The following is a 17,954-nucleotide window of genomic DNA, read 5'->3' as shown; positions in this document are numbered from 1 at the left end:
GAGATTAAGGATAGGGGCGGAAGGATTCACTACAAATGACAAGGAAGTGTGTGAGGAATTGAATAAGAAATTCCAGGAGGTCTTCACCTTAGAGCAAGGAGAAATTCCAGAGGTAAGTGAGGGAATAGCTAACCAGGAACCACTGGAAGAGTTTGAGATTACCAGTGGGGAAGTAAGGAAGTGTTTACTAGAGTTGGACGTGACGAAGGCTATAGGCCCAGATGGAATCTCCCCTTGGGTTCTAAAGGTAGGAGCAAGAGAACTGTGCCTACCACTCTCCATAGTGTAAAACAAATCACTGGCAACAGGGGAACTGCCAGATATTTGGAAAGCAGCTAACGTAGTCCCGATATACAAGAAAGGGGATAGACAGGAGGCATTGAACTACAGGCCAGTGTCCCTAACCTGCATACCATGCAAGCTGATGGAGAAGATTGTGCGAAAAAAAATAGTAGAGCATCTGGAGCGAAGGAACTTTGTAACACAGCATCAACATGGGTTCAGGGATGGCAGGTCCTGCCTCACAGGGTTACTTGAATTTTACGACCAGGCAACAAAAATAAGGCAAGAAAGAGAAGGGTGGGCAGACTGCATATTTTTGGATTGTCAGAAAGCCTTTGATACAGTGCCACACAAGAGGCTAGTGCGAAAGTTGAAGATGCAGGCTGGAGTGAGAGGGAAGGTACTCCGGTGGATAGAGGAGTACCTAAGCAACAGGAGACAACGAGTCTGTGTGAGGGGTGAGGTCTCAGATTGGCGAGACGTCACAAGTGGAGTCCCGCAGGGGTCAGTCCTTGGACCTATACTGTTTCTGGTATATGTAAATGATCTCCCAGAGGGTATAGATTCGTTCCTCTCAATGTTTGCCGACGATGCAAAAATTATGAGGAGGATTGAAACAGAGGATGATAGTAGGAGGCTACAAGATGACCTGGATAGACTGAGTGAATGGTCCAACAAATGGCTGTTGAAGTTCAACCCGAGTAAATGCAAAGTAATGAAACTAGGCAGTGGAAACAGGAGGCCAGGCACAGGATACAGAATAGGAGATGAAATACTTAATGAAACAAACAGAGAGAAAGATCTAGGAGTTGATATCACACCAAACCTGTCTCCTGAAGCCCACATTATGAGAATAACGTCTGCGGCATATGCGAGGCTGGCTAACATCAGAACGGCGTTCAGGAACCTGTGTAAGGAATCATTCAGAATCTTGTACACCACATATGTAAGACCAATCCTGGAGTATGCGGCCCCAGCATGGAGCCCGTACCTTGTCAAGCACAAGACGAAGCTGGAAAAAGTCCAAAGGTATGCTACTAGACTAGTCCCAGAACTAAGAGGCATGAGTTATGAGGAAAGGCTGCGGGAAATGCACCTTACGACACTGGAAGACAGAAGAGTAAGGGGGGACATGATCACAACCTACAAAATCCTCAGGGGAATCGACCGGGTAAACAAGGATGAACTATTCAACACTGGTGGGACGCGAACAAGGGGACACAGGTGGAAGCTGAGTACCCAAATGAGCTACAGAGACGTTAGAAAGAACTTTTCCAGTGTCAGAGTAGTTAGTAAATGGAATGCATTAGGAAGTGATGTGGTGGAGGCTGACTCCATACACAGTTTCAAATGTAGATATGATAGAGCCCAATAGGCTCAGGAATCTGTACACCAGTTGATTGACAGTTGAGAGGCGGGACCAAAGAGCCAGAGCTCAACCCCCGCAAGCACAATTAGGTGAGTGTACACACACACACACACAAGTTTCTAAAGGCCGTTCTTATGTTAGCCAACCTGGTGTGTGTGTGTGTGTGTGTAATTACCTAAGTGTAGTTACGGGAACGAGCGTAGCTCTTATCCTGTAACTACACTTAGGTAATTACACACAGACACACACACACACACACACCAGGTTGGCTAACATAAGAACGGCCTTTAGAAACTTGTGTAAGGAATCTTTCAGAACATTATATACCCCATATGTCAGACCAATCCTGGAGTATGCGGCTCCAGCATGGAGTCCATATCTAGTCAAGCATAAGACTACACTGGAAAAGGTTCAAAGGTTTGCTACCAGACTAGTACCCAAGCTGAGAGGTATGAGCTACGAGGAGAGACTACGGGAATTAAACCTCACTTCGTTGGAAGACAGAAGAGTTAGGAGGGACATGATCACCACATTCAAGAGTCTCAAGGGAATCGACAGGGTTGATAAAGACAGTCTATTTAACACAAGGAGCACACGCACTAGGGGACACAGGTGGAAACTGAGTGCCCAAATGAGCCACAGAGATATTAGAAAGAACTTTTTTAGTGTCAGAGTGGTTGACAAATGGAATACATTAGGAAGTGACGTGGTGGAGGCTGACTCCATACACCGTTTCAAGTGTAGATATGATAGAGCCCAGTAGGCTCAGGAATCTGTACACCAGTTGATTGACAGTTGAGAGGCGGGACCAAAGAGCGAAAGCTCAACCCCCGCAAGCACAAATAGGTGAGTACAAATATGTGAGTACACGTACACACACACACACACACAAACATACACACACACTAATGCTCCTATTCACCTAGCAGTAATTAGGAACCTGGAAGTTAGAAAGCTGCTACAGGCTGCATCCTGGGGATGTGTGTGTTAGATAAAAATATATGTTGTTTATATATGATGGAGGAAAAGAGGCCGAGAGTCGGTACGTTAGACAACCGACGCTTAGAAAGGCGGGGTCCAAGAGTTAACACCTAAATCCTGCAAATAATAAATCAAAATATTTAATACACACACACATACATGTTTTACGTGAATTTGGCTGAGGGCGACCACAGATGGTCTCGACGGGGCAGGAAGTCGGCGGTTGATCAAAGGCCTCCCTCATCCTCCGCATACCTGAGGATTTTTCCGGCTTAATTTTAAACGGAAGTAATGTCTTGGCATTTACGGCTTCAGCGGGTGGGTGGGCCCATGGGGGTTTATTACACTATGAGCGAAAAACAATCGCCTGTTCTCTATTTTATATTACCACTTGTTGAGCTAGAAGCTGTTGCCTCTTGTGTGCGTTGCACAAGGGGATTAATATCTGGATTAATATCTTTCAATATTTCCAGTATTTTTAAAGGTATCGCTTAAATACCGAAGATACTGTTATTGGACACCGCTTAATTGACAATGTCTCAACAACGCAGGCTGAAGATGTGCGTGGCTCCTGCTACTGCAATGCTGCTCATTTGCTTTTCAATGATGCGCCTTAGTTGCCCCCCTCTCTAACTTACCGTTCTAAATACCCCTTCTTCATCTTCCGCAAACATTTCCCATCACACATCTCCCCCCTTTCCACCTGTCTCCTGCTCACCACCTGTCTCCTCCTCACCACCTGTCTCCCCCCTTCTCCTTTCTCCTCCCGCCCTTCATACATCTCTCTTTTTCTTTCCTCTCCAAACATCCTGTCGCTTTCTCTCTGAAAATTATATAACGAAGTACTTTTCACTGTACTGGTGAAAAGGGCTACTTGCAAAACAACCATTGGGGTCCACTACCCCTCACAGGATGGGTATGGGGTCTACTACCGCTCATAGAACCCCTCCCTACATGACTGCATACCAACCACTTAGCTTCCAACCCCAACATGACACTCTCTCTCAAGTGACGCCTGGCCGGATGCCACGCGTCATAACATCCGGGAAATTCCCCCCAAACCCTTTGTGACTAGAGCGATGCGCTGCGACTACGACGACGCGCACCACCTGGCACCCATCAACATGACTTACTCTCTTTCCTGACCACATACCATAACACCAGACGCTCACACGCGTCCGAAACGCGCCAAACTTCCGGGAAAATCCCCCAAAACCCTTGAGGACTACACCCCCACGCGCCATCTGGCTAGGTGCCACTCACCTGAGTGCCACCTGGCAGGTGGCGCGTGCGGGTCTAGTCCTCATCTTCCCTACTGTCGTTCACTCCAGTACGTTGTTATTTTACTGTGCAGATTTGGGACCTGGCCCTCCAGTATCTTCCATGTGTATATTATTTGATATCTCTCTCGTCTCCTTTCTAGTGAGTACATTTGGAGAGCTTTGAGACGATCCCAATAATTTAGGTGCTTTATCTCGTCTATGCGTGCCATATATGTTCTCTGTATTCCCTCAATTTCAGCAATCTCTCCTGCTCTGAAGGGGGAAGTGAGTACTGAGCAGTACTCAAGACGGGACAACACAAGTGATTTGAAGAGTACAACCATTGTGATGGATCTCTGGACTTGCAGGTTCTCGTAATCCGATCCTATCATTCCATCTTGCTCTTCAAATAATTTCTGGGTTAACATGAAAACATCTCTCGAGTTTATCTCTCTAATGTTGTTTTCCCATCTTTCATTTTATCGGCTTAGTTCCTTTATTATGCCCCAATTACTCATCCATTGAGCGGTAGTTAAACTGAACCCAAATTTAATAGTTCCTTTTGCTAAGCAAGCTACAGTCTTGATAAGTCAGATATATTTCTCTCTCGAGAAAATGTATCTTCTTGTATATAAGTGAATAAATAAATTCGTTTGTTTAATTCTAATGCTTGTAGGTGAGAACAGTTGTGAACGTCAGCTAGCGCACAAGTACATGAGCGCCCAAAATACTTTTACACAAAAGACATGTACAGATAGGCGTGTGGCTTCTGACTTCTTTTTTATTCATTAATATTAAATATTAGGCGCTTACCTATAATAATTATCATTTTATACAAGTATAACTATCACATAATAAATATAAAAGGAGTTTATCAAAAAACTGACAGTAGTGTTGTGTTTTGTGCGTTGTACCGTGTTTGTGGGCATTCGGGGCGTGTTGTGTTTACGCTGGCGGGCGGCGTCCTTACCAACTCCGGATTATGTCTATTACATCACTAAACTTCATTTAATAACTATATGCCTGTTAAGTAGAAGATTTTAATTGTTAATAGCATTATATTGTCGTCTTAATATGGAACACGTACATATATACGAAACGTCTAAATCTGGTGTCCGAAGTGGTAAAAATATTAGTGTGCGATGTTGTCAATTGAAATTGAAATTGAAATAAGTTTATTGAGGTAAAATACACACAAAGGGATGAGGTAGCTCAAGCTATTCTCACCCCGTTCAGTACAACGTGTTAGTACATACATAGACACACATCACAAACAATAAACCTGTTACCAAACATTCTGAGAGATAAACATGTACATTTCCTCCTTCACAATTGGTATGGTATCAGACGTACACAAATACTTTTATGACCTAGTTATACGGATAATTCAACAAAATATTACAGTCTTGGTGCAAAATTCTTATATCTCTCAAGAATATCATCAACCTTTCCTTTGTGACACATCCAGGCTATTTGCTCAGGAACAGTCCTTATCTCAGTGTTTCTATATACATTAATCAACGGACAATCAAGAACATAATGGGCAAGGGTGTGAGACCTTAACATACCACATAGTTTACACTTCGTGTCATTATCATGAACGCCTATCCCATATTCCCAGTAATATTTGTACCCAAGCCTGAGCCGCATGTACACAGAGTCACTCCAAGCATTTCTCCTTTTACCATAAGTGAAAAGGGTGTTTTGACTCACATACATGTAGTATTGCATGGTTAGACTTCTCTCATACATTATCCCTCTCCTCTCCACTCCTGCCTGTGCCTGAATATTTCTGATTTTGCTTCTTATTTGTCTCATTGTGAATTCACATTCAATGTCAATTTGTGGTTTTGATGTGGCACGTTTGGCCAAGTCATCCGCCACCTCGTTGAGCACTATTCCAACATGAGATGGAATCCACATGAATTTCACACTATGACCTTTCAGCTGTATCTCAGCTATTCTTCTCTTACAATCCTCAACTATAGACATGAAGACTGGGTTTCGACTGTTTAAGGACTCCAGTGCTCTTCGGCTATCGACAAATACAAAAACATTTTTGTCGTCATGACGTACTTCCTCCAAACACGCCAGAATGGCCTGCAGTTCAGCTTGTGTGGATGATATATAATTACTAAGCCGGAGTTCAATTTTCCTGTCCACAGTCCCAAACTCCGTATATTCCCTTATTAGGACACCACACCCTGCCCTGCCATCCTCCGCCACCGACCCGTTGCAATATACATGTAAACTGTTGCCTCTTGGTAACCGGGATATCATGCTTCCATACATACACCGTAATTGTCCCGGTTCATGATGAATCTTTTTCACATTGAGGGGTACAATTTCAACGTCTATTTTCTGTACTTTCCAGGGAGCAGACATATTACCCTGTCGAGAAGGTTTACAGCAGTCAAGTACATCGTATTCCCTGAGGTCATGAGCTAATCCCCTCGTGTAGCGTGTCTCCTTCAGTTTCCTGGAAGTGTGTACGTCACTCAAGCAGGTCTGAACGCTCTCAAACAGCTTATCCCCTCCTTTTCTCCGCATGAAACGAATAGCTACTCTAGTGTTAATGTCACGGACTCTATCACACACACTGTAAATTTAATTCCATTCTCATTATTTCAATCATTGCATTTCTTTGACATCCAAGAATAATCCTCATAGCCTCGTTCTGTATCAGCTCTATTTTTTTAATTCTGCCTTGGCCTGTGTAAGACAAAACGGGTGCTGCGTAGTCTATCAGGGACCGAACAGTGCTTATGTATAACATCCGTAAGATAGGTACCCCAACACCTTTACCAGAAAAAGCCAGTGCTTTTAGAGGATGCAGACGGGCTTTACATAAGGTGCTGATATGATTTATTTCAGCATTTTTACTCTCACATGTGTATCCAACATACATGCCCAGATACTTGTACTTCTGAACACGGCTCAGTTCCACACCATTTAGAGTAAGTGTTATATTTCTTCGTTTCCTATACTCATATTTGGTTTTATCTGCATTTATAACTAAGCCTAACTTGTGACAGGTTGTACCAAGTATGTTAAGAGCAGTTTGAATTTTGTTCCCGGAAGTGCCTTGTATAAGAATGTCATCAGCATATATGATCGTCGTGACCCCTGGAGGATACATTTCTGATGCTAATCTGTTCATTAATACATTGAATAAGGTGGGACTTAATACTCCCCCTTGTGGGGTACCTAACTGAAACCTCCGTTCCTCAGACATGCATCCCTGATAATACACCTGACCTTTTCTGCCTTGTAGATAATCCCTTATCCAGTGTAACAATCTCCCTGTTATTCCCAGATTGGCAAATTTGTATAAGATTACTTCCCCATTGGCTTTATCAAATGCTCCTTGTAGATCAACAAAAACTCTACAATTGTCATCCATATTAGACAAACACTTAAAAGAGACAATCCGCAGTACTTTTGCCTTTGACAAAACCAAAGAGATTACTGGACATGTTATCACCTACAAGGTAGAGTAGCCTATTTAACAAAATCCTTTCCATCATTTTACAAAAGCAGGATATTAAGGAGACAGGTCTGTAGCCACCGTTTGACTTAGGGATAGGAATGATGACTGCCTCTTTCCATTTGTTGTCAATGTACTGAGTGTCTTGTATCCCATCTGCTATGGGAGAGTTGTTTCCTTTAAAAAGTATAATCGTGTGGCATTATGTTTAAAGAAACAATTCCAAGTACATTCTTTGATTTAAAACATGAGGATAAATACAAATGTAAATTCTAATTTACCAGGTATAAAAAAAAAAAGTTGGAAAAAAGATACGCGGAACCAGAAAAAATATTGGAACGTTTAGGTGATGAGAGGGTAAGCAGCCATTTCAGCAGCGCCAGCCGGTGATATCCAGCACAAGTTTGTTGTTTAAGATTCGCTACTTGGAACAAAAAGTTCAAAGTAGCACGGGCTATGGTGAGCTGGTAGTGGACTTATCCAGCACAAGCAGTTAAGGGAAACCTTGACACAAACTGCAACTATCATAAAGAAGAATCACCACCATTGACCTCCAATTGCTCACATCGAGTCTAACTCTTAAGAAACAACACTCAAGCCTTGGCGCGTATCCCGCCATCTCCACTCGTGCCGTCACCCGGAGGAAAAAACTTTAACACACTGCACCTATCATAAAGAACATGAAGCCTCACCAGTGTCCACAGTGTGGGAAGGTATTCACCCGTCTTGGACTTAAGGAGACTCACATGTTAGTGCATTCAAGGGTAAAACCTCATGAGTGTCCAGAGTGTGGGAAGGCATTCAGTCAGCGTGGAAATATGAGGACGCACTTGTTAGTGCATTCAGGTATCAAACCCCATGAGTGTGCACAGTGTGGGAAGGCATTCACGCGTCCTCAACAGATAAAGACTCACATGTTAGTGCATTCAGGTGTCAAAACTCATGAGTGTCCACAATGTGGGAAGGTATTCGCTCATCTAGGAAGTATGAAGAGGCACTTGTTAGTGCATTCAGGTGATAAATCTCATGAGTGTCCAGAGTGTGGGAAGAGATTCAGTCGTCTTGAAAGTATGAAGACTCACAGGATGATTCATGCGGATGAGAGACCTTTTGAATGTGCCGAGTGTTACAAAAAATTTAGAACACGTGGAAGTATGATAAAGCACTTGTTAGTGCATTCGGGTGATAAACCTCATGAGTGTCCAGAGTGTGAGAAGAAATTCACTCAGCTTGGACATATGAAGAGGCACAAGATGGTACATGCAGATGATAGGCTAGACATTTTGAGTGTGGAAGATAATTAAGAGACTGTTGAAGGATAATGAGGCACATAATGGTATATTAACTTACCTTTAAGCTGACTATGTGATATCACAATGTCAGTTGGATGTCCTTCAGAGGTAATTATGTTATACTGTATTTTATTTGATAAATACACTTCAAAATGACAAGATCTAAAAGACATTTTATTATATTTTTTTTTATGAAATGTTCTTCGTAGACCAAGCAAGGACTAGAGAAGCTGTCATTAGAAAAACAAAAAATTGCGAATAAGTAAAGAAATATCTCTTTAGTTTAGCAGAGATAAAACAGCTTTATATGTGTTTTTCTTCATATTTATGTAAATAATGATGTGCTTTCTATTTTTGTTCTCTGGAAATTTATTTAAAATGTAATATACTCTGTAGCTAAGTTATGGACATTATATTTTTAATATTATTTGGCATTGGAGCTGGTGAAGATAAGTCTGAGATATACTTAAGATGAGATCATTTTACTTTAAATACTACGGGCTCACCATAGCCCGTGTTACTTGGAACTTTTTGTTCCAAGTAGCGAATTTTTAACAACAACAACAATTTTATTGGTAGGGAAATGTGTATTAATCAAGAAATTAGCTCATCAGATTCATATGCAAACTGATATTCATTTTTAATTTTTTGTTTTTGCATATTTATGAGTTCTACTTTTGATTTGAAATGTGTTACTCAAGAGTTTATTGTAGGCATACTAGCATTTATATCTGTCAGTCAAAAATTATTTACTCTAGCCTAGCTTTATCAGTTATGCTGTAATTGCCTTGGAAATATATCTTAACTGATTTACCTGAGGGCCACTAACCCTAGTGGCCTCGACAAGGACAGGAAGCTGGTGGCTTGTCAAAGGTATCCCCATTTGCCATGATGATCTTTTCCAGGTATACTTTGAAATTCAGCACAGTTATAGCAGTTACAGTTGCAGAAGGTAGGAGGCAACATGAGTCAGTAACCCTATGGGTGAAAAAGCTTGACTGGAAGTTATATTAGTCTGACTGGCAATTATATTAGCATGACTGGCAATTAAATTAGCATGACTGGCAAATATATTAACATGACTGGCAATTATATTATCCTCACTGGCAATTATATTATGATTTTGTATTTATTATTTATTTAAATAAAATAAATAAATAAATCTGTTTATTCAGGTAAGGTACATACATACAAGTGATGTTACATTAATAGATTGATATATAGATAGAGCTAGTACATACAATGCCTAAAGCCACTATTACGCAATGCGTTTCGGGCAAGAAAAACATTAATATCTAGAACTTAATACTAATTGAGCATAAAGAATAAAAAGTGTTGAGAACAAATACAAATAAAGATAAAAAAAAAAGGGGGGGGGGACATGACTAAAAAAGCAGCACAAATACAATAGGTTGACAAACAGTGTTGATTAAAAAAAATAACAGACATGGGTTGACAATAGAGGAGTGAGGTAGGTTACAGGGAATTTATTAGGTAGTGTTTAGTTTTTATCTTAAACTGGTTGAGAGAGGTAATGTCTTTAACATGGTTGGGAAGGTCATTCCACATTCTGGGTCCCTTGATTTGTAGAGCATTTCTAGTTTGATTAAGTCGTACTCTAGGAATATCAAAACTGTATTTATTTCTGGTGTGGTGCTCATGGGTTCTGTTACAACCTTCAATGAAGCTTTTGAGGTCATTATTGGCATTACAGTTCAGCGCTTTATATATGTATAATACACAAGAGAGAATGTGCAGTGACTTAATATCTAACATATTCAGAGATTTGAGTAAGGGTACCGAGTGATGTCTGGGGCCAGAGTTGGATATTGTCCTAATAGCAGCTTTGTGTTGGGTAATAAGAGGACGTAAATGAGTTTGGGAAGTAGAACCCCAAGCACAAATACCATAGTTGAGGTATGGATAGATGAGGGAGTAATAGAGAGTAACCAGGGCAGGGCGGGGTACATAATATCTGATCTTAGAAAGAATGCCCTCGCGGTCACCTGTCCCTCGATAGAATTCTTGGTGACTCGGATACTTTTGATATCGTTCGCCTTATGCGTTTTTGTTCTCGTATTGGCATTCTTGGTGATATTTAGCGCCCTCTGATTATTTTGCATATTTGATGGTGCTACATAGCCTTCCCGGTTTGGTGCCTTCTTTTGATAATTACTTACTTAGAAAGAATGCCAACAGTTTTTGAAACTTTTTTTGATGTATTTAGAATGTGACCCTGGAAATTCAGCTTGTGATCGATGAGAACGCCAAGGAATTTGCCATCTAATTTGTTACAAATTTGGGTATTGTTTATTTTGAGATTTATCTGATTAGAGGATTTATTGCCAAACAGAATATAAAACGTTTTGTCAATGTTAGGGTGAGTTTGTTGGCAGTTAGCCAAAGATGGACTTTCTCTAGCTCAGTATTTACTGTGGCATTTAGAGCAAGTAAATAAAGGTTGTGTCGTCAGCAAATAGAATTGGTTTGAGGTGTTGGGAGGCATTTGGAAGGTCATTAATGTAGATGAGAAAGAGGAGAGGGCCAAGTATGCTGCCCTGAGGAACACCAATGTTGATGGGTAGGGTGGGAGAAATTGTATTATTCACAGAAACATACTGGAGCCTGTCAGCAAGATAAGATTTGAGGTATTGCAGGGAGTGTCCTCTGACTCCATAATGATGTAATTTAAGAAGAAGGTTTTGATGGTTGACAGTGTCAAAAGCCTTACGCAGGTCCACCCCCTCCCCGCTCAGCTCGTTGTCGCCATGTGGGGGCTTCGTGGGCGGCTGCCGGAGTGTGATGCTCCTTGGGACAGTCCTCTGTCCTTTTCTAGCCTTGTGCTCCTGCTGCCGTCCTCTCCAATTCTGCTGGGCATCTTTTCCTTTTCCTTCTGTTTCGTTTTTCTCCCCCCTCTTCTCTTATCTGCTTGCCGTTTCCTGCCGACCTTTTGCTCGTTCTGGTTCTTCCCTTGGACTTCTTCTATTTTGACGCCCGGGTGCTTGAGGAGGCATACTCTTGCACCCGTAGAACTGTAGTACCCGACGTCAAGAGCGAGGGGAACCTTTTATTGTCAATCCCCCTTTCGTCACTGAACCCGATCTCAACGGACTGTCGGTTTCTTAAGGTGGCGTTTGTGGGGCGTATACTCACGACGCACCCTTAGGAGGCCCCGACAAGATCGGCGATAGCTTCTTGTTGGGTGTCCTGCCTCTAATTGTGGCTCCATGGTGGGTGTGGGGGCACATTCGTAAATGAATTCTTCTTTTCGTCAAGATGATAACCCCTGTTTCGGCTGCTTCTGGCTTACCTTCTCAGGCTCGTGGGGTGGGCGACCAAGCCCCCGAGTCGGTCTGTATTGGAAGACCGGGCTCTGTAGCCTCCGCTGCATTGGGCCCCGACCTTGCTCCTCCTTTGGCCTCTCTGACTCCTTCCCCTGGCTCCCCTCCCTCCTCTGTGGTTGGGTCGAGCCCCAAGCCCCCAGTGGTGACTACCTCGTCCCCTGGCGCGGCTCCTTCTCTAGTTGTAACTACTGCGCCTTTTAACCCCTCTCTCTCTGGGGGTTCTCACCGCCGTCCTCGTCACGGCCGCCCTCGCTCGATTCCTTCCAGTTCTGCTACCTATCAAGCCTTGTTTGGTCCCGCTTCGTGGGCCAAATATTTTGATCTCCTCCCTCTTGATTCTGCGCCTCCTGACGATTTCTCCCTCCATCGACATCTCATTGATTCCGTGGATGCCTCCATTACTTTCAACCCCACTCGTCTCGGTACACGTGTCGTTGCTGCTCCTTCTCAGGATGCTGCTTCCCACTTGGCTGCCTTACCCTGCCTTGGCGAGACCCCCGTTCGGGTCTCGAAGAACGCTCAGTTGAATGCCAGTGTTGGCACTATTTTGCTCCCGCCCCATGTTGCGACCGGTGTTCGGGACCTGCGCGACTGCCACGACGATATTCGACATATCCTCGCTGCCCAGGGCCATTCTATTCTCCAGGTGGACACGTTTACTCGTCCCCCTCGTGGTAGTCGCCGTCAACCCCTCTGGGTTGTGAAGATTACCTTTGATGGTAGGACCCTTCCACCCTCTGTCATTCTTGCTGGTGCCAGGTGCTCTGTCCAGGAGTACATTCCTTCTCCTCGGCTCTGCAACAAGTGCTGGAGGTTTGGGCATGGTGCCCTCCGCTGCTCCGGGACTGTCTCTCTCTGTCCTTTGTGTGGTGGCGAAGGTCACTCTAAGTCGGGGTGCACTTCTCCCCAGGCTCGTTGCCTCAACTGCGGTGAGGCCCATCCTACCTTCTCTTGTGCGTGTGTCCATTACAAGCTTGAGGCAGCCGTCCTCAACCTGAAGCACCGGGAGCGTTTATCTTTTCCTGAGGCGAGGCGCCAGGTTCGCCGGCTCCCGCCTTATGCTAATATCTCTTATGCTCGCGTGTTGCGCTCTTCCTCTCCTCGTCCTTCCCGCCTTCCTCAGACACAACCGTTTCCGGGCCTTGCCCCCTCCTCTGTTCCTTTGGGTTCTCTCCCGAAGGATCCTCCTCCTGGTCCTCTGTCTGGGGTTCCCCTTCCTTCTACCCGGTCTGTCGTGTCTTCTGTGTCTTCTTCCTCGTCCCCCTCCGATCCTCCTTCCCATCCTCTTCCTCCATCTATCGGCTCTCCCCACCGCCTGTCGGTGCGGGCGGATGTCCATCGCTCTCCTAACGGCCGTCGTGTGTGCTCTCGTTCGGCTTCTCCTGTTGAGACACTGGAATCCGTTGCCCGGTACGTAGTTGCTGGGACACCGGTCTCTTTAAGTCACAAGCGTAAGCCTGGCTCCTCTCCTTCCTCTTCCCCGGCGGGTAAGAAGGCTTCGCTTTCTTCCTCAGCTCCTCCTCCTGGCTCTGTTGCTCCTTCCCCTCCCGTTTCAGTGCTTGCGCCCCCTGTTCCTGCTATGAAGGTTTCTTTGGCCCCTGCTTCCCTTTCGGTTGCTGCTCTTGCTGGGGTGCGCTCCCCTCTTTCTACTCCCCCTCTTCCTGCTGCTGTCCTTGACTGCTCCTGTTATAAATAATTGTGTGTGGGGCTTCTATGGGTACTGGTACTATTAAGGGGTAAGGGTAGTTAGAAGACAAGAGTATCAAATATGGGAGAGCTAAAAGGCCCGGCCCCCAAAATAAACTATCCACAGTAGTAATAACTTGCTACTAGACCATATATGTTAGTCTAAGGGTTGATCAATGAGCTCCCACATAGGAAGAAGGGATACTCTGTAATTCATGTACTTATTTATTAACCCCTTAACAACCCCCCCCATATACACTCACACCAATAACGATAATAATAACTTTACCACACTATCTTACGTTAAAAGCCTTGGTCCACTTAGGCAGGATACAAGGTTTACACTAATAACAAGCTAGGGTAAAGTACTACTGGATAAGCACTGAAGCTGGATGCAGCTTAGGGTAGGGAAACCACGTGGGACCCTAATACAAAACACAACACTTAGGGGTACCCAAAACACTGGCAAATACTACCCCCAGGTCTCACCAATCGTTACTACCAGAGTAGGCACACTTAACACCATATAATACTTAACTTAAGGGTACAGGAACTTAGGGTAAGAGAAATAAGTAAGAGGAGAAGGGAGAAGAGTAGGGGTGCAGCCACAGAGTAGGTCTCGTCCGCACGAACACCAGCCAGAGAAGAGAGAGCTCCTAGCGACCAGCTGGCCTCCCTCATGTCGTGGTGCCGGAAGGAGCCTAATTGATCGTGCAGCTAAGCACATTAAAGATCTTCCCCTATGCAACGTATTGTTACTCTATGAATGATTAGAAAGTATTAGTAAGCAAAGTTGGTGCCTATGTTATTATTTAATAATCAACCCCCAGCTCAGTCTTTAAATGCTCTTTGAGAAACAATAATAGTCTTACGTCTGGCAGGGAAGATACAAACAATTGCCGTTCGAGATGCACTCAACTGTACTAACTATTGTACAACTGTACAACTACAACTGTACAACTATTAAAGAAAGTTTAATAGCTCAATTTTGACCTCTGGTTTTCACTGGAGAACCCAGGGTCGTAACACTCCTCCCCCCTTCAGAGAAAAAAAAATGTGACTACTAGAATAGTAGTCATATTTTTTTGTAAGAGTATACAGAGAATAAAAAGAAAAAAACATATGACAAAAACAAAAAATCAATCAAAAACAATTTCTCTGCAAAAAAAAAAAATACAAAGGAGTTCTCCGAGTGAAAAAAAAACATACACAAAAAAATAAAAGAACAGGGAAGTAAATAAATTGGACACGGAATATTTAATGTCACAGGAGAACCTAAAAAAAATTAACTAAAGCATGACAGTTGGTAAATGGCTTTCTGTGGCTCAGATGAATGTTATTCAGGCAACCGGGACAGAGCGTCGGCTATCACGTTGAGTCTGCCCGGTAGGTGGGTAATGGAAAGATTGAAGTCCTGTAGGTACAACGCCCACCTGAGGATGAGTTTATTCTTACCCTTCATCTGAGTCAGGAAGACTAGTGGGTTATGGTCCGTGTACACTTCCACTATATTACCTGTGAGGTAAACTTCGAACTTTTTACATGTTAACACTAGCGCCAACGCTTCTTTTTCTACCACTGAATAATTGCGTTGCGCCTTGTCGAATTTCACAGAGTAATAATATACTGGGTGTTCCACCTGATCATCCCCAGTTTGCAACAACACTGCACCAGCACCCGAGTCAGACGCGTCAACATGAATTTTAAACGGTCGGTCGAACCTTGGACTAGCAAGCACTGGGGCGGAAGCTAAGATCAATTTCAAATTTTTAAATGCCTCTGCACAGTCTGATGACCACTTAAATTTAACGGCTTTCCGCAACAAGTCTGTGAGAGGAGTGGCAACACTGGAAAAGTTCTGACAAAAACGTCGATAGTACGCACACATACCGATAAATCTTTGAACGTCCTTTTTAGACTTTAGTGCTGGATACTCCAGAATGGCACTGATTTTATCTTGCCGAGGTAACACTTTTCCTTGGCCCACTTCATAACCGAGGTACGTCACTGTGCCTTGGCCAAAATGACAATTTTTAGCATTTAAGGTAAGATTTGCCCTTTTCAAGATGGCAAACAACTGGCGTAACCTAGCTATGTGGTCAGCCCAATTACTGTCAAACAGCACGATATCATCTAAATACGCCCGACAATTTGGCACCTTAGCGAGTAGAGAGTTCATGAGTCTCTGGAACGTGGCAGGGGCATTACGCAAGCCGAACGGTAACACATGGTACTCAAAAACACCCTCGGGTGTCACAAACGCCGTTAGCTGTTTAGCACGTTCAGTGAGTGGGATTTGATATAATACCCCCTCGAGAGGTCGAATTTCGAAACGTACTTGGCATTTCCCAACTCGTCGATGCAGTCCTCGAGGAGGGGCAGCGGATAGGCATCCACAATGGTCACCTTGTTGAGCTGCCGATAGTCGGTGCATAATCCCCAGGAGCTGTCTGGTTTGGGGACCAAAAGGCAGGGCGAGCACCAAGAGCCCTGGCTCCGCCGGATGAGGCCGTGCTGGAGCAAGAAGTCGACCTCCTTCCGTACGATGGCCTTCTTTTCTGGACTCATCCGATAGGGTTGAAGGCGAATGGGAGTGTAGTCCGTCAACTCGACATCATGGCAAATGGCATCAGTCTGGGTCGGGACCTCCCCGAACAGACTGGAGAATTCATCAACCAACGACTGCACCTCTTCACGTTGGGCCATCTGCAAATGGGACAGTCCCTCCTCCACAGCATTCACAGAACTAGAATTATTGAAAATGAGATTAGTTGGGTCCCCAGAACAATCATCCCCTCTCTCACTGGAAATGGAAACATTGGTTAGTGCAATGGGCCTGGGGCCCTGGAACTTCTTCAGTCGATTTACATGTATGAGCATTACCTGGTTACGTTTGTCAGAGTGCCTCACTTTGTATGTGAGGTCCCCAGTCTTTTCTGTCATAATGTAGGGGCCTTCGTACTTGTGGGACATAGTGTTCCCTAGTCGAGGCTTTAATACCAGGACAGGGTCGCCAGGCTGAAATACCCGTAACTTAGATTTAGCATCGTTACGTTCTTTCATCTTTTCTTGGGCCTTGCCAAGATACTTAAATGCAGCCGCCTTGCAGTCCTTGAGTCTCTGGTGGTGTTGCGCAAAGAAAGCCGAACCTTCGGTTAACGTTACGTTCCCTAACAGATTCTCCTGTAACATTTGCAAGGGTCCACGAACTTTATGGCCAAAGACTAACTCAAAAGGAGAACAGCCCAGTGAACTTTGTAATCCCTCTCTAGCCGCAAACAAAACATACGGTAAATTCTCATCCCAGAAGGTGTGGGAACTCTCGCACGATGTCTTCAACATCTGCTTCAGAGTTAGATGGAAACGTTCAATTACCCCCTGACTCTGTGGATGGTATGGGCTGGAAACCTTATGAGTTATTCCATGTTCCTTACAAAATTGCTCGAAAACATCAGACTTAAAATTAGTACCATTGTCAGTTTGCACGACCCGAGGCAGTCCAAAAGTGGAAAAAAATTGCAACATACGAGCAACAACAGTTTTTGCTCGGATGTTCCTTACAGCAAAAGCCTCTGGGTAACGAGTAGTGATACACATCATCGTGATTAGGTAAATATTACCAGACTTAGTTCTAGGTAATGGTCCAACACAGTCCATTACCACATGAGAAAATGGTTCCTCTGGCACGACAATAGGCCTTAGAGGAGCTTTAGGTGGAGTCTGGTTTGGTTTCCCAACCAGTTGACAAACAATACACGCATTACAAAATTTTGCCACATCGCTTTTCAGCTTGGGCCAGAAAAAATACTTTAAAATTTTGTGATACGTAATATTTATACCTTGATGTCCCCCCATAGGATCATCATGAGCAGCTGCCAAAACTCTTTCTCTATAGCAGGTCGGCAACATAACCTGGTGGACTACCTCCCACTCATTTGACAAGGGAGCACTCTGTGGTCTCCATTTTCTCCTCAAAATCCGATCATTGTAGTAGTACCCAGTTGCTGCGTCTACAATTTCCTCCATAGAGACGGCTGTTTCATGACAATCTGCAAGAGTGGGGTCAGCTTTCTGTAACTCACTCAAGGAGGCATCTAGGCCTTGGTCAGATGCCATTGGCCGAGGCTCAACAGTGTTCTCCTCCACCTCCCCACTACTCTCGGTAGATGGCGGTGGCAGGCTCTCCACAATGTCCTCGGCCACGTCATCGAGTCGGGCCATGAATGTGTCCGCGAGGTCCACTTGGTTTTC

General features: G+C 44.1%; 1 protein-coding gene across 1 annotated transcript; it reads left to right on the top strand.

The window, feature by feature from the left end:
• The first annotated feature begins 8,061 nt into the window (after positions 1-8,061).
• On the top strand, positions 8,062-8,685 carry LOC138351896 (gastrula zinc finger protein XlCGF8.2DB-like). The gene has a single exon (XM_069303994.1). It carries the CDS (start codon positions 8,062-8,064, stop codon positions 8,683-8,685), a length of 624 nt encoding a protein of 207 aa, XP_069160095.1.
• Positions 8,686-17,954: the final 9,269 nt, after the last annotated feature.

The sequence above is a fragment of the Procambarus clarkii genome, chromosome 5, assembly GCF_040958095.1.
Source record: "Procambarus clarkii isolate CNS0578487 chromosome 5, FALCON_Pclarkii_2.0, whole genome shotgun sequence".
In the NCBI taxonomy this organism is placed as follows: Eukaryota; Metazoa; Arthropoda; class Malacostraca; order Decapoda; family Cambaridae; genus Procambarus; species Procambarus clarkii.
The sequence above is the reverse complement of the archived record's forward strand: the minus strand, read 5'-3'. Positions and strand labels throughout refer to the sequence as shown.

Coding starts and splice junctions, on each gene's coding strand:
- LOC138351896 (XM_069303994.1), top strand. CDS start 8,062: ATGAAGCCTCACCAGTGTCCACAGTGTGGGAAGGTATTCACCCGTCTT.